Source organism: Semicossyphus pulcher, unplaced genomic scaffold, assembly GCF_022749685.1.
Source record: "Semicossyphus pulcher isolate SPU_LCO1_2020_fin unplaced genomic scaffold, fSemPul1.0.p SCAF_23, whole genome shotgun sequence".
NCBI classification, from domain to species: Eukaryota; Metazoa; Chordata; class Actinopteri; order Labriformes; family Labridae; genus Semicossyphus; species Semicossyphus pulcher.
The window spans coordinates 5,272,611-5,293,240 of NW_027211697.1; the positions used below are offsets into that span (position 1 = coordinate 5,272,611).

Here is a 20,630-nt window from a genome sequence, read left to right on the forward strand (position 1 = left end):
AATAAAAAGTGAATGTTGACTTGTAGTAAGATATAGCTACATTATCATGACCCTTGAACACAAAAGTATAAACAATCTTAAGGGGAAAAAAAATCACTGTCTTTTACCGTTAGTCACAATTTTGCTTTAGATATTCAGAATTTATTGCAGTTAAGACTAAGAAAACAGCCGTTGTCAATAAATGTGTCATATTTTAAATATACAGCATTTTCTCTTTCTTTATATGGCAGCATTTATTAATATTCCCTCAATATTCATGCTGTATGGTGTCATACCTTTAAAAAGGTATGGATAGTTATGACCATCTGAGCCCAGGAAGAAGAGCTTCTTTGGCTTGGTCTTGGTCGGCAGGATGGTGATGGTGTTGCCTACGCTCTGTATGGTGACAGCATCTGATGCTGACACTTCACCTGGCAGGGCCATCTCTGTTGTGGTCATGGAAACCAGGCGAGGGCTGATTTCATCCAGATGAAGCAGATAGCTGGCTCGCTTCTGAGCACGCTGCTGCAGGCTCATCATGATCTGACCAACACGCAAAACATTTAGTCAAGCTGCCAACATTTTTTTATTGCTTTCAATTCATATCAATGATTGAAAATGTATATAAAGTATAGAAAACTACAATCTATGCAAATTGTTCCCTCTGTGTGTGTGTCTGCTTGTATGCACTTTTTTGTGATCAGAAGTTATATTTTCATTAATGGATTAAATGCATTTAAATCACTAGAAACTTCAGACACACCTGCTTGAAGGGGAGCCAGCTGCTGGCGGGGTTGGCGGGGTTTGAGGGGTTTCTCAGTCTCTCCAGGGCAGTTGTGATGGCATCACCATAGGTCTGCTGGAACCATGTTTCATGTGGCGTCTCTGCTGGAGCAGCTGTAATGCTGCAGACGTGATCCAGGGCAAAAACCACGGGACGCATCAGGGCAGAGTGCTTCTCACGCATAATGGCAATTTTTTCATCCCTGCAGCACAACACAGTTTTCGTTTTCTGATAGTCACAAGTTACAAAAAAACAGAATACTGTTAGTTTCCAGTTTCCTTTTTCCAGATGTTGTCATGTAAAGACCAATATGAACACTTTAAGCTGCTACTTGATTACTATGGACAAATAATTTAAATAGCATTATTATAATATTATTTCCCAAGCTTATTGAAACATAAGTGGTTTATCACTGTCATCAGTATAAGCAGCTTTCAAAGCATTCATAAATCTGTTGTCATTAATGCATAGTTGATGGTGTTTTCAAATAAGTGTAAGTGCAGACAAATATCTGTAATACCAAAATGTCAAGGTATCTAGTACTTTCAAAGAAGTTTATCATGCTTTGATGCACTTTTTATTATTTAGTCTTAATTCAACACTGAGTTGTCTATGTGCGTCAATCAGTCAACCAACCAACCCTGTCTGTTGTTTAAAATAATTTTCTAATTGTTTAAGAATATCAAATTGTTATTATTAAATTGTGTAAATCAAATCCATAACCAAAGACAAGTTTCTTAAAGTATGTAGCTATGAGTAGGGAAATAGATCTTGATAAAGGATACATCTGAGTCAGAGATTTTTCTAGTATCTGCTGTTCTAGTATTGTAGTTTTACACTTGAAAAGTAACAATACAAATGCAAATGAAGTGGTGACAGCATGAGCTCTGACAGCACTTTCATCTATTTGCAACTCCTAAGCTCATGTATTAGGCACCAAAAATAATGGTAATAATAGTATTGATATAGGGGTCCTATAATATAATATAATCCAGATAACCTCCAGCCTCTTCAAGCAACATCTGATCCCTTCCAATCAGGTTCCTCATGAAGGACTGAGCTACACCATGATATCATTTTGAAAAACAAAACAAGAAGTATTTTGTGTTGTCAAATTTAGACAATATCCAAACTCATTAATCACATACCCCAGCTTTAAGACCCCGGGCTAACCTTCAACACAAATTGTGACTTGCAGTACAAACAAAGTTGTCAAAACAGATACTCCATTAGAGGGCAGCATGAACCTACAAAGGTGTCACATTTTCATTTAATTTAGTCATTTTTTTCTTTCTATCTTCATGTGCTCATCTGACCTGAGCACATTAATTTTTGGTGTAATCTGTCGCAAACATGTGAACCAGAGATAATTCTTTATCATTACATACTTTAAAAATTATTACATTTTTTAAGTTAAAAAAAATAAATTAAGCAGCCCCTTTTGCTAACTTGGTTGGAGTTTTTTTTTTTATTTCTTAAATCTATTAACTTGAACATCATGTGTCCATGTGATACAATCAAAACTGGACACCATTAAGCACAGCTGTTCACACCTGGTATTGACGTTCCTTTCCAAATCTCCTGTGATCACTTGTCAAATCTCTCTTTCCCTCTCTATATGCAATTCAACACACAGCCATACATTAGACCTTAAAAACATCAGTTGATTCAATGAAACTGTGATGCAGCCTCCCTGCACAAAAAGGGGGAGAGCTGGGCTCATGTGCTCAAGCACAGAGAAAGCAGGTGACTACAAACTGAAGTAATGATCTGATATAAAAATGTGTTTCATCATGAAGCCTAATGTTCCTCTACAGTTCTGTTGCTTCAGTGAAAAATATAAACTCATTATCATGACTATGATCAACAGCAAGTGGGTCGCATCTCCTGTCTATCTTATTGACAGCATGTCGACATGTACTTTATGAATTTCAGTGGGCTGTACACAAATAGACAGGACAAATCACGCCCCTTATTGAGTAAGAGACGGAGCATGGGAAACACAAAGACAGTCTGGTTGTCTCCACAAAAAGACTGGAGCTACTATAACTACAGGTGTGAACTCTCCTAGGATGGATTGAGGAAGTATTCAGACCCGATCACTCAGGCCACATAAATACAGACATGATGTGTCTGTATGTATTCAGTAAGGATACTGCATTTAAGTGTTTAATATGAGACGATCTTGAACCGATAAGAGAGAGATTGCGTGGGTCACAGATATGATCCACAGGCAGTTTATAATCATGCTGCTCTGCGAGGACACAGATCTGTGTGTTTCTCATGCCCTGTCCCTGACTCAACAGGGTCGCATTCCCTCCCGTATTTCTGTGCACAGGCTACTATAAAGCATACGCTACGTCTCCACATGCTGTGAATGAGATGAGCAGGAGCTGTAACCCACAGGAGCTGTAACCCGCGGGCCGTCCATTAAAGTTTATAATAACATGCAGTTAGGAGATGGGCATTAGGAGACGAGTAGAGAGTATAAACCAGATCTGTGTTTCTCATGCTCTGTAACTGACTCAATAAGGTCGAGATCGGTCTGTATTTCCGTGCATAACCTTCATAAATTATAAACTGTCTCCACATGCTGTGAATGATAGGAGTGGAGATGTAACCTGCGAGCGAGCAGATCATCATAGATTATAATAACACTGCACGTTTAGGAGAAAGACGTTTCATAACAAGGATCTGTGTGTTAATCAGCTGATCTGTCACTGTTAACAGAGACTCTAGTCTGTTGTGCAGTTCATATATTTCACTGATAAACACAGAGCTGTAGAACAGCATCAGAGGAGTTCTGAAAAATTGAGTTTGAATGTCTGGAACTGTAGTTGGGCAAGACTCACCTGCGGAGTGTGTTGTTGTTCTGCACCCTTTTGACCTCGTCCTCTAGCTGTTGGATCCTTCGCAGGACATGCATGTGTTGCTGTTGTAATACACCCAGCCATAGTTCATCCCACAGTAAGGTCACTCTGCGCAGCTCACCAACCAGCTGCTGAACCTGGTCACCATAGAGGACTGGTTAGCAGATTCTGAAGACTACAGCTTTATTTAGTAATACATTTTCTGGTGGAGGCACACATTGTTTGATTGACAGCTAACTCACTCTGTATGCATTTTAGGGCAGGACAACTCACACCTAATATAAACCAACAAGTAATAACACATTCCCATGGTTTCTATACTTAAAGACCTTGCTTTTCTTTTCCATTTTATGGCTGAATATTAGAATACTATAATTAGGTTCTAACATATAATATGAAACCTCTTAAACATAAAAAGGGACATGATGCTTGCTGTTTCTGAAGGGTGCCTCCTACTCTATAAGAACAAGAATATTCATAGACTGCTAAAAAACTGTCTCAATTGAACAGCATCTGTGTGTGGCCTTCTACCTGAAGCACCATTGTAGGGTTTGCAAAGGACAGTTTCTCCACAATCTTGCTGTAACAATCCTGCATCATGGCTTGGTCCTGACTAGAGCAGAAGGTAGCCAGCTCTTCTGGAACTCCTCCTGGCCCGTCATTATCAAGCTGCTCCTCCTCCCCACCAAGGCCCTCTCCTTGCATGCTGCCCAAGAAGGTAGGCAGAGCTGAAGGCAATTTACTCCCTGTGAACATATCAAGATAACAGATCTAAAGTATGTACACTTCTACTGGCATCACTGATAATTCATATTCTCATTAGGGCCCTCAAGTTCTAACCAGTCGAGGTCAGCTGCTCCACTGTTAACAGCAGACAATCCTAACATCATAGCTTTTGAGAGTCCAGTTGACGATGGGAATAAATAACTTATTTTCAAATGAATGAGACATGTTAAAGGACATGTCAGGCTCTTACAGAAGATGCACATAAATGGTAAATGGACTGTACTTACTGCACTTTTCTAGTCATTGTGACCACTCAAAGCTGCTTTTACACTACATGTCACATTCACCCATTCACACACACACATTCATACACTGATGGCAGAGGCTGCTCCGTAAAGTGCCTAACTGTCAATTAGTTATCACATTCATACCTGTTGGCTATGCCACAAGAACACTTCGAAATGTAGCCTGAGGGAGCTGGGGATCGAACCTCCGACCTTCTGATTAAAAGACGACCGACTACCACTGAGCCACAGCTGCCCACATACCAAGCTTAACAGAATTTAAGAATACCTGCATTCTGAGCCTCCCCTCCCAGCGAGAGTGAGCCCACAATTGCGGGGTAGAGAATGAGATGTGGAGAGTCCTGGGCCACTCGACATAGCAGGCTGCATATGCTCTGTCTGATGTATGCCTCTGGATGGTTGAGACGGGAAAAAAGCTGAGGGATAATACCTAAGGAGCACACACATTTTCAGAAAACAAAAGGCAGCAGAAAGGGTCAGGATATCCTAGAAAATAAGTAGTTAAAACATCATGTTGTCCTAACACGATAAAATAATGATAATGAATTTTTATAGCTATTCTGAACAGCCACTATTGAGGGCGTGGTGAATAGCGGGTTGTCACAGAAAGGTGGAGGAAGTTCTAGTTTATACAAAGGGATACTTATCTGAGTATATCTGCTAAATGCTTACCATGTCATATTCTGAATCTGCTGGCATTTACCTTACCACTAAACAATCAAATCAAAACTAAACTCAGTGAAATAAAAGTCTGTGAACTGAATAAATGTCGTGTTTATAGTCAACACTTGTGTGGATGTTTATTTCGCAACATGACATACCCCTCCAGGGTGCTGTTGGGGTGGAGGCTAAGCCAAGCTCAAGTCTTTCCCTTAGTTCACCAGCATGCTTCACCAGCAGGCGGAGAAGACGTAGAGTTGCCATGACTATCACATCATCATTGCTCTGTTTGCCATGGTGATATGAGAGCAAGAGCTTCGGGTCATCCTCGTCTATGGGGACCTAAAACACATAACATATAGACTGGTTGGAGGACTTAACAAAAGGCTACCTTGACTCCCAGTCAGTGTCTTCCACAGCAACACATAACCCTGTAGTCATTAGGTCTCACCTGTCCAGCATTGAGCTTGAGGAAGGTAAAATAGGCCTGGCAGGACACACGGTAGAGGCCAAAGATGCGGTCCACGACGCGTCTCCAAACTCGTATCAGACCATCTGTAACAGGCTGGCCTGCCTCCGCCAACCAGGGGCATGAGCCAGTTAGGTGCCGCCAGATCAAGTCTACCATGTCGTCTTCATCATCCTCCTGCTGTAGAGCCATGTCCTCATCCTGACACAATAGAATAGAAGTATCAGAACAATCTGCATCAATAAGCAATGGAACTGAACATGCCCCTGTAACATTCAAATGGAATACATATGCACACTGTTGTTATTAAAATCATTATAACTTATTTAACTTATTCTTATTTTTCTTACTCTCACCTCGCTTCCAACCCAACCACCTGCCCCCTAGAATTAACCTCAAAACAACCACTCAGAACACCCACACACACACCAACATCAGCCTTGTCTTGTTTTGTTTGAAGGATTGCTCCATTAACTGGCCTGTACTCATTGTAATTAATTTTCCTGTCTTGCTGAGTAATTGTTTTGTCTTTTGTCTTGCAAAAAAAAAGCAATGGAACTGAAAACCTGGGAAAGATAACCCAATAGAGGTGCATATTTATGCTTTTCAGTGTTAGGCACTCCAGTGCTTATAGTCCTTGGCATCCTCCAACACCCACCAAATGCGATTCAGATTCAGAACAATAACCTTGACAAACAACAACTGTAGCCAAGATGGACTCATAATGGGCTTGGTTGCAAACTTAGAATGCTATTTTGGGGGACTTAACTTCAGCACAGCGTTTTTATATTTACCAGCACTATATGTACTACGAACTAGGGATGCACCGATGCTGTTTAGCTTCAGCTAAACATCGGAATCAGCCGATATTGGCCATGCTGACAGACATCGGCCTATTGGCAAATAAGGTGTCATGCACTAATGGCAGTAGCTAATGTTTTTATTATTTAACTGCTTTAAATGTGCAGTAGATTTAAGAGATTAAAATTATTTTTATTTAAATAATACTTTAAAAAAAAATAAAAAATACATGTATTGGGATTTTGAAAGATTCTTTCTTAAAGAGTGTAATGAAGGCCTAAATAAATATATTTTTTTATAATCAAAGTTAATTTTGGCCCCTTATCCAGATGAGGGTATTAATAATTACAAAAATTACAGCTATTGAAAAAAACATTGGTATCGGCATCGGCAAAATTGTTGTTTTAAACATCGGTATCAGCACCGCCCCGCATATCGGTATGCGGGGCCAGGTTGCGGTGGCAGCAGGCTAAGCAAACTGACCCAGACGTCTCACTCTCCAGCAACATTTTCCAGGGCTTCCGAGGCGTTCCCAGGCCACATGGGATATATAATCCTTTCAGTGAGGTCTGGGTCTGCCCCTGGGTCTCGTCCCAGTTGGACGTGCCCAGAAAATCTCCAAAGGGAGGTGCCCAGGAGGCATCCTAATCAGATGCCCAAACCACCTCAACTGACTCCTTTCGATGCAAAAGAATAGCAGCTCTACTGCGATGTCTGAGATCCTTATCCTACCTCGAAGGCTGATCCCAGACACCCTTCCGAAGAAACTCATTCCCACATTACTGCTGATGCTGCACCAACCTGCTAATCTCACGATCCATTTTACCCTCACTTGTAAACAAAACCCCGAGATCCATGAACTCTTTCACTAAAAGCAGAGACTCATTCCCCACCCGGAGGGAGCAATCAACCAATTATAAGCAGAGAACCATGGCCTCAGACTTAAGAGATGCTGACACTCATTCCAAACGCTACAAATCCCAGTGCCTGCTGGAGATCCCAGCTTGATGAAGCCAAAAACAAACACATCGTCTGCAAGAAGCAGAGATGAAATTCTAAGGCCCAAAAACTGGAAGCCCTCCTCCCCCCGGCTGTGCCTTGAGATCCTGACCATGAAAATCATAAATCAGCTATGTGCTGATGTAATGTGATTTGATTACAACAGCACACCGCTGAAACAAAATCTCACTAAAAAGCCATCTCATTAGCAAGGAAACAGTGGAGTGGACAGTTCTTTACATCTCAACACAGAAAGAGAGACAGAGAAAAAATAAGTGTTAATAAGTTAAAATAATAAGTTAAATAAGTTAAATGAAAAAACGAGATGAAAAGTTCGTAAGTATGAAATCAATGATAAATATTGATCAGATCAATTTTAGTTTTAATATTAAAATCTTAAAGCTTTTAAGGGGAATAGCGTAATGGGTTAGTGGAAAATTGATGAGTATTGTTAAATAGCCTGGAATTTCCTTAGTTTTCTTCATTTATTCTATTCTTTTTGCTGTCAATCAGAACCATCATTAGCCTATTCCAGCACCTTGCTTTGATTGTGGATCAATCCGCTGGTTCTCTTGAAATATTCAGTTGCATCATCTCTCTGTTGTAAGAGACATTTTTTTTAGATTCCCAAAAAGAAAAAAAAATGTGCGGTACAAAATGCAGACTCTACCTGTATGCCAGTAGGTCTACACATCGCCTGTCCAAGAATGCTGAAGATGGTGTCTTTGTCTTTTTCGCTGGTGGTTGCTGGCAGCAGGTCCTCTATCTCCTTCTTCTCCCCAGGGAGGAGAGGCAACCCCTCCCCTTGGCTTGTGAGAAGAAATAAATCAGAAAGAATTTTCCTACAGTATTAGCTGATGGGCCAATACACAAAACAACATAATGCAGTACGATTCAACCACCACCAAAACCAGCATCAAACATTACAGTTGAGTTAAAAATATTAATCGCTGAAAAAACATCAGAACATCAATTTATCGATTTTAAAATGGCAGTATTAGATCACACAGGTGAAGCACAACATTGATGCATCTATTCCAGCTGGTCCACTAACCTGGCATTATCCACCACCTTCCTGCCCCAGCGGTAAGCCCAGCTGGCCAGGGCTGCCCAGGCCTTGGCCATCTCTGGAGCCAGGCTGACAGAGAGCTGGTAGAGTTGGCCCAACACAAAGTCTGGTTCCCCGACCCCCACACTCACTGCACAGGAAAAACCCCCAACATTAAAATATCACTTGAAAATTAACTCCCTAAATTTCTTGCGATCTATAGTACAAGATGCTTGTAGTTTAGATGTCTGTAGTGTTAGATATGTCTACATCTGTCTTCAAGTATGAAGAACTGTGTTTGTGAGCATGAATACTTTAATATCGATAAGTCTTAGAAAGCTAGATGAACTTGTACAGAAAACATTACCTGAGGTCTCAGCAACGATGTGGGGAATACCCTGGACCTCAAGAGGAAGCTCCAGCAGAGCAGATAAAATCTGGCTCAGAGGTGACAAGCTGCCCACAGTATTCGATGAGTTTACTGCTCCTGTCTTCTTTAACACCTAGACCAAAAAATCACCAGTTTTGTTTTTACAAAATAATAAACACACATTGCAAACACTGTTCTACAGGGGGACTACATTATGATAAGAAAACTAAATTTGGTTTTATTCTTGATGATCACCAGACAAGGTATGCAATACATGGAAATCCATTGCTTGCATGAGCAGGATGTCAAGAAATAATACCAATGCATGGTGATTCAAACAACCTGATAAAAGGCCTTACAAAAAGCAGTCGCCTTGTTCATTCTTCCCGACAACCAGAGAGTGTAGTGTATACCCGGATGAGGCATACCAACAAGACCACGCCTGACAACAAGCCGTCAACTCCTTTTGATCTTTTCGCGTAACTGCAAAGGTCATGAATAATGTTTCCATTTGCATGAACTAAAAAGAAAGGACTGGAAATAATTCCTTGTACATTATGATTTCAGCTATACATTTTTCATTTGAGAATAATGTAAACTAACCTCAGATTTTAACATGAGTCTACATCAATTGTACACCAATAACAATGCAGCCTGTTAAATAAACAAAAATGCATATATTCATATCCACAAATATCAATCCATTAGCTTTTCTTACCCTTACCCTTAAATTTAATCCCACACCATCACAAGTGAAGTTTTTTATTTTTCATTTCGCTGGTCTAAAAATCTGTATTAATGTGGACAGCTATATTCTCCATGGGGAAATATTAGCAAGCAGGGGTGACCACTGGACCAACCTTAGAGTGAGTGCCACATATACGACTACATCATGATCTCATCAGAAGTTCCTATTCCGTTCTGCCAGCCAGGATTGGCTGGAATCAACCTTGTATTTCAAGGCAGATGTGTCCTTGAAAGTAACACTTCTGGAATGAGACCTATTGGATCTCAGCCACACGAAACACCTAACAGGGCTAATTGGGAGCTTTAACATCAAGCCTGTAGAACCTGACAAAGGTGTGTGGGGAAGCCCAACTTGATGCAGTGCAAATCTCCTGAATGGAAATCCCCTTGAAAAGGGCCCATGAGGTGGTAGAATGTGCATGTAGCCCTTCTCGCAGACCCTTAGAGCTGTAAGCTACAGACAATCCAGTGAGAGAGCTTCTGCTTTGAAACTGGTTTCCTCAGGTGGTTCCTTGCCAAAGCCACTAATAGCTGCTAAAATTTTTCTACAGCTTTTGGTTCTATCCATGTAGATGCGTAACACCCGCATAGGGCACAACATATGTAACCGCTGATGCTCATCTGAGGAAAAAGGCGGAGGATAAAAGGACACAAGGTCAACTGGGGAACATGACCCTAACACTTTTGGCATAAAGGTTTTAAGGTCACCAGAACATGACCTGGAGTGAACTTTTTGCACACTTAGTGTACTAAAAGAACATGCATCTCACCCACCCCTTTAGTTCAAGCAAGAGACAGCAAAAGAGCAGTCTTAAAAGCCACCATTTTCAAATCCACCTGTTCCAGTGGTTCAAAGGGTGGGGCTGAAAGGGCATCCAATACATCCAATACAATTCACTCAGTCAATAAACCCATACATACACTTACATCCATACACTGTTATACATCCAATACCTTGCTGAGGACCTTAATCTGTTTTACAACAGGCAACAGGCAGGGTGGTGTCTTATGTCAAATCTGTGGCTCATACTTCACCCATTATCATCTCACCTATAATATCACCCATAACACTCCAACCATTTCAGGTCAGGAGGGAACTTGACGGTACTGAGTACTGAAGCAGGGAAAAGCCATCGAACCTGATGGAAACAGCCCCAAACTACTGAGGACCTGCTCTGAGCAGCTGTGTGAAATCCTTAGACACTAATTAAACCTGATCCTGCATCTACAAAAGATCCCAACACTGTGTAAAACATCTTGCCTGGTTCCTGCTCCCAAAAAGAGAAACCCCACTGTCTCAAATGGCAACCAACCTGCAGCCCTTACCTCTCATATAATGAAATCCTTGAAGAGGCTTGTCATCAGCTACATCAGGCCCATGGTAACTTAATTCATTGATGCTCTTCAGTTTGCATACCAGCCTAACCTCAGTGTGAATGATGCCCTCATCGACATGCAACAGAGAGCCCATGCACATCTGGACACCCCTGATGCAACTGTAAGGATCATGTTCTTTGACTTTTCATAATCCTATTTCTAATACAGTCCAGCCAGGGCTGCTTTGTGAGTTATTGAGTTGTTGTGATTGAAATGGAGGTTAAAAGGCACATACTGTTGTGGCCATAGCAGGGTAGTCAAGTGAAAAACTACAAAATTTTGATGAGGGGGTGGTGCTGGAGAGGAGCAAGGGCCAAAAACAATCCTGACTCCTATGCACTGGTCTACAAAAAATAAATTTATGATAAACACAGAACCAGCTTACAAGCCAGATATGGTGAGCGCAGTTTACCTGCTACTTAGAAAATTATAGGACTTAATAGGAGTGATATTAGCTAGTAGTATCCACCACTGGAAGAATGAAACAGAAGTAGAGATAAGAATTTATCTAAGGCACAATGAAATCCTTATGAACACTCAAGTTCATTGTCACCAGGAAACTCCATTGAAGATAACTGCTGGGAGTACTTTGTTAGTGTAATTCCTGGACCTCAGGCGCATGCGTACAATGCATTTCCAGGTACTACATAATGTTGCCGGTGGTGATCAAGAAATCATAGAACCATGATGTACAATTCAGCTTAATAGCACTGTGTAAGAAAACATGCCAACGACAGCTGAATAACATTTAGAAAAAAAAAAGTACTCAACGCTGATATTGTACTTAAAAGATTTCAGTAACATCAACTTAATGTCAGGCTTACATTTTAAAATATTGAAATTCAGAACAAATTCAAGTTTGGTAATTGAAAAGTGAGCATGCCTGTTTAAGCTGAGGTGTCATTTCCTTCCAGTCAGCCAACAGCCATTTGCAGAGCGTCAACAGTGAGCGGCAGGCAGCACCTTCATTCTTCCCCACATGGCAGTAGGACAGAGCAGCTCTGCTCAGCATCTCCATGGCCATCATGGACTGGCCTGTGGACAGAGACACTGATTAGAGAAAATCACATCTCTGAACATCATCAGTACACTGGTTAACTAAAGACATTTCTGACAAGTGAGAAACCGAGGAAACTTGGATCAGCTGTGTCTTTTTTCAGTCGACATTTTGTGACCTGTGTGCCTCTGATAAACTTCAAACATGTTTTTTTTTATCATTGTTCTTTTTAATTGCTTGTGTATGTGCTGGATTGAGCAAACTCATTCTCTGTTATGTCATTTGAGACCAATTTACTATAAAAGTGTCTACAATAATCTGTAACAACAATGTGATAAGTACTGTTCTTCTGGCTTTAGGTTACAGCTGCATAGGGCAGATATAATTGAAATACTGGGCTTTAGCCATTTTGAAATCACCTTATATATAATAGTAGTCCACAGTTTTTGAAAGCCTCCTCACCTGCAGTTCTTAGGACTTTCGCCTTTTCTATCTGCAGCTCTGGTCCCCATTTCTCCCCCATAGTGCCCTCCAGGGTGAGACGCCTGAAGGCCTGGCTTAACTCATCCTGCTGCTCCTCCTCTTGTGTTCCGTCACGGCACTGGCTGAGCAGGCGCGACGCCAGGGCAATGTTGCCTTTTTTCCGGGCAAATTTGACAGCAGTCAGACAAAGCTCTATTAGGTGGCCATCTAGGGAAGAGGAGCAACCTGGATAAAAAAAAAAGAGATGGCCAAATCTCAGATCTTTGAACATAGTTTTTTTCAAAGTGCCCAGGCTTGGTCCACTTTAGATAATAGCCCTATGTATACTTGTATAAACATACACACAAACATTTCCTGTGGCCATTGCTTCAAATTAAAAGCTTTCCTTTAGACAAGCATTGTCTTTAGTCAAAAAAGAAACATTACCACAAGATACTTACACAACAAAAAGGCTCTAATTGGTTAGCGGAGCAGTTTTACAGAAAGGAATAGTACATGGCAACAACCATAGATAGATCTAATCAGCCATCGATTAGATAAAGAGCTGCAAACTGCGGGCTATCTAAGCATTTCCTGTAAACCGGCACACCTCAAAAAGAACGTGAACCTAAAAACGTATTTAACCATGCCAATATGTAAAGTGAAAAAACAAAAAAACAAAACACTTGCGTCATGCCCCATTAAACAACAAAATTATGTATTATTACCAACTTATCGGCTAATACGTTTATAACAATTACAGTTTATGCCAGAAATTGGTTATTAGGAAAACGGCATGTGCACCACTGCAATTTGAACAACACAGTATACCTGTCCTGAGTGAAGGTCAATAACACAGTCAATGCTCCAATTCAACTCATTAAAAATAACCTTTGACTTTGTGGAGTAGTTGCCTCTGGAACATGGTGTATCTGAGGGCCTGAAGGAAAGGCTGGACATCCTGCTGCTTACAAGAGCTCAGAGCCTCACTTCCCAGAGGAATCACACAGTCCTGCAAAGAGTGTAAACACCCAGGGTTGTATGAGATCTCCACTTTGTTTCATAGGTCTGCAGCTGTTCACTTAGGTTAAAACTGCCAATGTATGAGCCACCAAGGGTATAGGAAGCAGCACACCACATTGATTAGCCAGCAAATCAGTTAACAACAACATAAGTATCTTGGTATCTAGCTAATAAATATTTCTGGTTGTGCTTTTGGTAATAATTTTCATTAACAGTCTCTGGTGTCCAAACCACTTAATAATTGAAGAAGAAAAAAACACCATACAAAGATCGCTAGTGCATATGCATGTTACATACAGTCAAATTTAAAATTGCTGGTAAACATACTTCTTGTCCAGTAAGTGTGTTCTCCAAGGTGGCAGTGCAATGGAGCTGCAATGTGGGCAGGCTGGGTAAGGCATCAGACAGAGTGAGGGTGGACAGGCGAAGAGGACCCAAACAGATCCGTCCAGTCTGTTTCAGGCAGCGCACCAATATACTGCAACATCACATCACACTTATTACTAAGAGACTGCATTACTTATGTAAGACATGTAAACAATCTTAAAACTGTTTTAAGAGAAGAACAAAATACTTTTTAGATTAAAAGGTGTGGGTGAATGGATGAATGGCTTCAGATCCCCACCCCATATACTTTGCTGACAATCAGACATTCAAACCTATCCAATATAGTTATTGGCCAGTTGTGTTAAGGTCAACCAGACAAGATTTGCATGTGTTTTCCCCCCTGTAGCATTTTTCGTGTTTAAATATAAGACCAACACGTTGATGCCTAGAAGTAATTTAGATTTTGACAATGTTGCAGTGTTAACCTCATATTTGAATAACATAAGAACAGCAAGTCTAACAAACAAGTTGTAGAAATCCTGGATCTTTGAACTTCTTAGGACCTTAAAGGCATTTCTATTTCCACAAAATGTTAAGAAGTACCACAGAACCTTAAAAACACATTTGCAGTGTCTATATGAATACTCACTCTGTATTGGGTGTGGTCTTCTGTTGCTGCTGTTCAACAGCTTTGGACATGGCACTAACAGCACTACGAAGGAGCTGCACCTCAACAGCTCTCTGCAGTTCAGTTGGATCCGGACTTATGAAGGGCAGAAGCCTCTTGAGATCTGACACAGAGTAAATTCAAATGGGAATGTTTGAAGAGAAAGGTTTTACGGTCTTATTAAGTATAATCTTATAACATACACATATGCAAACGATTGTAAAACTTCAATTAATAGCCCAGGCTTTTATTGGCTGTAATCTATGAAGTCAACCTGCCTATATTTGGGACAGGCATCTATACAAAACAGGGTTTATATTTGACAAAAAAAACTCTTGCACAGCAAAGATGGGAAGAACTATAAAGTTTTTTATTTAAATCAGAATGTATATTACCTGGATACAAAATTTGGAGAGAGAAAGAGAGAGACCGACCAAACTCTCTAGAGACCAGACAGCTGGCTAGCTCTGTCGCTAGCTCTGTCGTACATTGAGGCTGTGGGCTTTCAGTGAATTTGCAGAAAAGCACACTCACCCCAGGTCAGTTTTCCTTTCTGAGGATGGAAATATGCTGTTTCCAGCTTAGCAAGTCTGTCAGAGCACAGAATGGCCGTGTTTTTTACCACTGTCTCACTCAATTTCAGATAGGACGCAAACCGTGCTTCCGGACGATTTTACTGTTAGGCATGATGGCATCTATGATAGCTACTAGCAGCTTTCTTAGCTCTAAAGCAATTTTGTCCTGTTCCGACAGGTGTTGTTCTGATCAGAGCAGACAATATAACAGTGGTTTCTTACATAAACAGGCAGGGGGGGGACCCTGTTAAATCTGTCTTGCTTTCTGTTGCTATGGTGCAGTGTGCATTTTTGTCTCTAAGAGCTACCCATGTACCAGGCCACCTGAACCTGGGGGCGGGCCTCCTCTCCGGGGGGGGGGGCTCTTGTGTGAGAGTGGAGGTTGCAACCACAGGTGGTCGCTCAAATATGGAATCGTTTCGGCAGAGCGGAAGTGGACCTCTTTGCCTCTGGGGCAAATGCCCATGACCACCTGTTCTTTTCCATGACGGACCACAACACACCCCTGGGAATGGATGTGCTAGCGCACCACAACGCACCCCTGGGAATGGATGTGCTAGCGCACCACAACGCGACCTCCTCTCTTAAGCGGGGGGAGAGGTGATTCACCTGCGCCCAGAACTGTGGTAGCTGCATGCCTACCTGTTGAGAAGTCCGATTTATTAGATTAAGGAGCCTAAGATTATCCCTGCAGCCTAGAGCTCTATGGCTTTTGAGCTTGTAAGTTATTGTCTCCCTTCATTGTTCCTCTCCCTTAGGGAACAGAATACATAACATTTTGACATGTAGGCCTACAAAGCGATATAAGCACAGCAGTATATATTTAACCCATAAGGTTTTCCGTAAAGATTTCGCTTGAGAGATGCCTTCTAGAAGTGAAGTTAAGTGATGGAGAAAAAAAACACAGTTAATCATAGTTATTTCAACCTTTATTTCCATATATAAAAGCCAGCACAAGCAGCAAAGCTCTCACCGTCCCTCCTATTGCTCACTGTGGGGTACATTTCAGAAGCCTTTATCCTGATCAACTAGTGGGAGACTCTGAAATGCTGTACTCTTCCGTCCTCTCAGATGGACATTATCAAAAAAGATCAACAAAATGCTGAAAGAACCCATTCCCGACATACAAACAAGAAACATGCTCAACAACCTATTCTTTTATGGAATTCTCGAAAGCACAACTGACACTCCAGAAACTATGGTCAAAAACGTACGCATATCGCTGTGAAACTCCCAATTGAAACTGTAAACAAGATCACTTACCACCGCATATGATGATGAGGACCCCACTCAGAAAACAGACCACGTCCCATAATTGCCAAATTCGAACATTTTCAACTAAAAGAACTGATTAAAAGCAAGAGGATATGAGCTTAAAAGGAACAACATACAGCAAAAACAAACAGTTTCCCAGAGAAATAAATGAACGGCAGAAAACTTTATCCCATCCTCAAACAAAACAGGCAGAAGGGAAAAAGAAAAGCCCTTCAAACTTTACATCGAAGGACAGCTATTCCGAAAGTCCAACACCACACCCTGGCTCAACTGAAAGGATAAAAACAAAAAAAATGTGGAAAAAAAAGCAACGCTCCTGTTAATGCTATGCACTAGACCAGGGATGTCAAAGATGCGGCCTGCGGGCCAGATGCGGCCCGCCAGGAGGTCTCATCAGGCCCGCGATACATTTTGGGGAAGGGGATGAAAAAGAAAAAAAAAAATATATATATATATATAGGCCTATTTATGTTTTTATAGAGAGACTTTTATAGATGTATATATTGAGAATTTGATGATTGTTTATCTGATCACGATATTAGGCATGAGCTGCCCTCACACTGAGGTCCACTGGTTGAGCCGAGGAGCGGTGCTCAGACACTTCTTTCAATTACGCACAGAGATCGCTCAATTCATGGCACAGAGAGGAAAGCAAGTGGCAGAGTAAGATAAGCCAGACAGGGTTACAGGTCTTGCTTTTTCAGTGGACATTACAGAACATTTGAATGTGATAAATGTAAACATGCAGGGCCGCTCGTGCTTTCCAAATGAAATGTGCTCTGTGGCAGGCGCACCTGTCCCAGCACAACCCAGCCCACCTCTCCTGTCTAAAATCTGTACCTGTGGATTACAAAAGTATGGACACGTACAGGAACACACTGTTGGGGCTCATAGCGGAGTTTAAAAGTCGATTAACTGTCTTCACTCAGCTGGAGAGGGATTACGCACATGAGAGAGGAACTCTGAATGGAGCTGATCAAACTGCAGTGTAGCGCACTGTTAAAGTACGAATCTACATCTGATCGTTTGACATTACTTTATAAAGGACAGCATTTGCATCAAAGGTAGTCTGTATGTTTGGGACAACATATGTATGCGAGCAGGTATTAACGTGAGGGATGAAGTCCAAACTGCGCAGTCGGCTGACGCACGGACATCTGAGGGACATAATGAAAATCGCCACTGCTCAGAAACTAGTTCCTGATGTCGACAGGCTGGTGGAAGTGAAAAAGTGTCAGGTGCTGACCAGCAAGTGCAAATGTGAGTGTTCCTTTTCCTCAGTTTCAGTTTCACATATACTGCCGGCCACAAACTTGGTTGGCAAAATCTCTCCCTCTCTCTCTCGTCACTACACACTGGATTCCACAGGCCCTGATCCCAAGGCAGCTGGTTTAACCCCGATATCAGGTCGGACTTTCTGGACAACAGGTGGCTGTTTTATAGCCTTAACCAGCAATATTTGAAATTAATAATTAATGAATCACAATGAGATTTAAACACTAAATGTATTGTTGTTTAGAGTAGTGTAAATAGGAAAAAGTTTACTATGCCACTTATTGTTACACTTCCCTGTTGTACAGTATTATTATGTGCTATTATTATTAACCTATTCTTTCAAATGTATCATTGGTGAATGACAAAGACATTCACATTTGAAATGAATCTTTGTTAATATGTTGCAAGGATCGCATGTTGCTTTATTCCATTTTTTGTTGTTTATGCAACAACATGAAATGCTCACTGATTGTTAAAAGTATCTGGTGGCTCTTATTGAATTATTTCAAATAATAAAACTGTAGTAGCCGATATATCTTTGTGTTAAGACATCATGATGTTGGCAAAAAATAGTCCGGCCCCTTTGAGGTCTCATCAGAACAAATCCGGCCCACTACCTAATATGAGTTTGACACCCCTGCACTAGACCCTTATTATCCCTTTCTCTTCCCCTCCCCGTCTCGCATTCAGTCCCTATAAACAAACAGAGACACCTCACGACCCTTCACCCCCTCACCACACAGAGCTCTTCCATCTCTGTCAGATTGTCTCTCCTTTTACTCTGCCTTCACCTACCTTCATGTGCCTGTGTACATATTGTATATTGATGCACCTGTTGTTGTAAATGTTCGTTCTGTCTTTGTCCCTTTTTTTGTTTGCTGGTTATGTTTTATTTTTACATTTGATCTTTCTCTACATATTCGTAAGACAAACCATAATTAGTATTATTATTATAACAAATATGAAACTAATTATTGTCATTTCTGTGAAGTGGAATTTCAACCCCAAGGAAAAGTGGACCTCAAAAATTACATCTTACTGCATCAGGACATCTTAAACGCAAAACTCATTGAACAAATCATATTTGTTCTGCATCATATAATTCCCAAAAAGAGGAGTAGCCATTCTAGTACATAAAAATGTTCAATACCAAAACATAAATACAATAATAGACCCAGACAGCCACTTTTTCATCATTAATGGACTAGTCAGGAAGATTAAGATAACAATAGCAAACATCTATGGACCCAATGACGACAACCCAGACTTTCTTTCACATCATGGATTTCTCAGACGCTCTATAATAAAAATATGAGGAGACTTCAATGCAGACATATTTTGTTTGATCGGACTTGTGAGCGCAGAGCGCAGACATGTGTGGTGTTTCAGTTAAAGTAAAAAAACAACAGCTTCACTGAAACAGCATACTGTATACTTGAGACAGGCGTTTATTTGTTACACCTGGTTAGTGAAAGGGACGTTGCGTTTAATTGGGATTGACTTTTGATTGAAGTTTTTTTAGTAATATACAGTTTAAATCTATTAAGGTTGTTGTGGATGCTATAATAAGAGTAGTTGGCATTGTTGGTGATTGTATTACATTGCATACAAATATGTTGATTATGATTGTGTTATGGTGGACAATAAATATAGTGCACTCAATTAAATTTGATTCGTAAATTAAATAACTTCATATTTTAAAAATTCTTTCTTGATTGTAGCACTTACCCAGCTTGTCCTTGGTGCTTGAGAGTGAGCTGTAGTCCTCTCCGGGTAGCAGCTCCAGCTGAACCCCACACTCATCCAGATCTCCATCCTCAAAGCAGCTAAGAGCCTGGATGTAGTTGAAATCTGTCCTTAGGTTTATGCTGACTGGATTGGTGGAGTTCTGTTTGATGGCATGGACGGTGGCCTGCCACTCCTTCACAGACGCCCAATCACAGAGTGCCACATAACACTGACACGTTTTGTTGGCCAGGAAGTTGATCACCTCAGGAGAACACTCACTGGACTTCAGCAGCACTGTTTTCTTGATGTCACCTTTTCAGAGAAAACACCACCACCCCCAACAAAACAACTTTTAGCAGCAGTTCTTAAAATTTTCAAAGAAGCATTCAATACAGGCAAAATACAAAATCAAACACTACAAGACTAATCATTAAAGTTCCTGTTAGGAACTTTTGGTTTGTGTTGATTTTGGCGCCCCCTGTGGACAAAGCCGTAACTCCTATCTCGTTGCTGATTTTGTCCAGTACATGCTTAAGTGGTGTTTTTTAACAAAAAATCTCATCCTCCTTTCTTTAACAGTCATATGGATCACTCACTTTAAATGTATGCCCTGGAAAACATAAACAAAAGCAGTGTGCAGTTAATCCCTGCGTCTGACACCTACCCCCCACCAGCAGTTTCAAATAATCAATCTTGTAGCTGATGGTCTGGTTTGCTTTTGTAGGTCATATAGAGTCATCAGAATTAATTTCAGTCTGTTTCATAACCAGCAAAAAACTCCTCACAGTAGCTAAAACTGCAACCTTTTGTTATGCCAAACCCTAAAGCCCAGTTCAGATCAATGATTGGTAACCCAACAAAACGGTTTTAGAATGTTGCAGAGAAAATTGCAGCGGTGTAAACTGGTTAGGTGCAGAGCGAAGTCATTGCGTGGAGTTGCAGCTCTATTTGACTTGTCAAATCTCCAAATGCAGTTTTAGAAGTGAATAATGTAGCTATTTCACTTAAGCCAATCAGGAAACAGCATAAATTGGTGTAGGCACCCTGTCTCTGGTGCTGCAGTAGCCAAAGAGGCTCTAGATCCTCTCTTTCCAAACTCTCCGTCTTCGACATTTATTAAATCAATGGTACAGCTAACATTTTGAGCATGTCACTGTCACTGTCAT

The 20,630-nt window shown here is 40.9% G+C and overlaps 1 protein-coding gene across 1 annotated transcript in view; it reads right to left on the bottom strand.

Moving 5' to 3' along the window:
- The window catches only part of smg1 (SMG1 nonsense mediated mRNA decay associated PI3K related kinase), a 112,064-nt gene that overhangs the window by 41,306 nt on the left and 50,128 nt on the right, over positions 1-20,630 (bottom strand). The window contains exons 25-40 of the mRNA XM_069674033.1: positions 19,465-19,776; positions 14,594-14,735; positions 13,945-14,095; positions 13,486-13,606; positions 12,595-12,840; positions 12,019-12,170; positions 9,009-9,144; positions 8,648-8,792; positions 8,264-8,402; positions 5,776-5,994; positions 5,486-5,666; positions 4,933-5,094; positions 4,165-4,379; positions 3,616-3,770; positions 743-965; positions 276-522 (exon numbers count right to left, since the gene is read on the bottom strand). Of these exons, the coding sequence (XP_069530134.1) occupies positions 276-522; positions 743-965; positions 3,616-3,770; positions 4,165-4,379; positions 4,933-5,094; positions 5,486-5,666; positions 5,776-5,994; positions 8,264-8,402; positions 8,648-8,792; positions 9,009-9,144; positions 12,019-12,170; positions 12,595-12,840; positions 13,486-13,606; positions 13,945-14,095; positions 14,594-14,735; positions 19,465-19,776 (2,946 nt within the window). The remainder of the gene's footprint in view (positions 1-275; positions 523-742; positions 966-3,615; positions 3,771-4,164; positions 4,380-4,932; positions 5,095-5,485; positions 5,667-5,775; positions 5,995-8,263; positions 8,403-8,647; positions 8,793-9,008; positions 9,145-12,018; positions 12,171-12,594; positions 12,841-13,485; positions 13,607-13,944; positions 14,096-14,593; positions 14,736-19,464; positions 19,777-20,630) is intronic.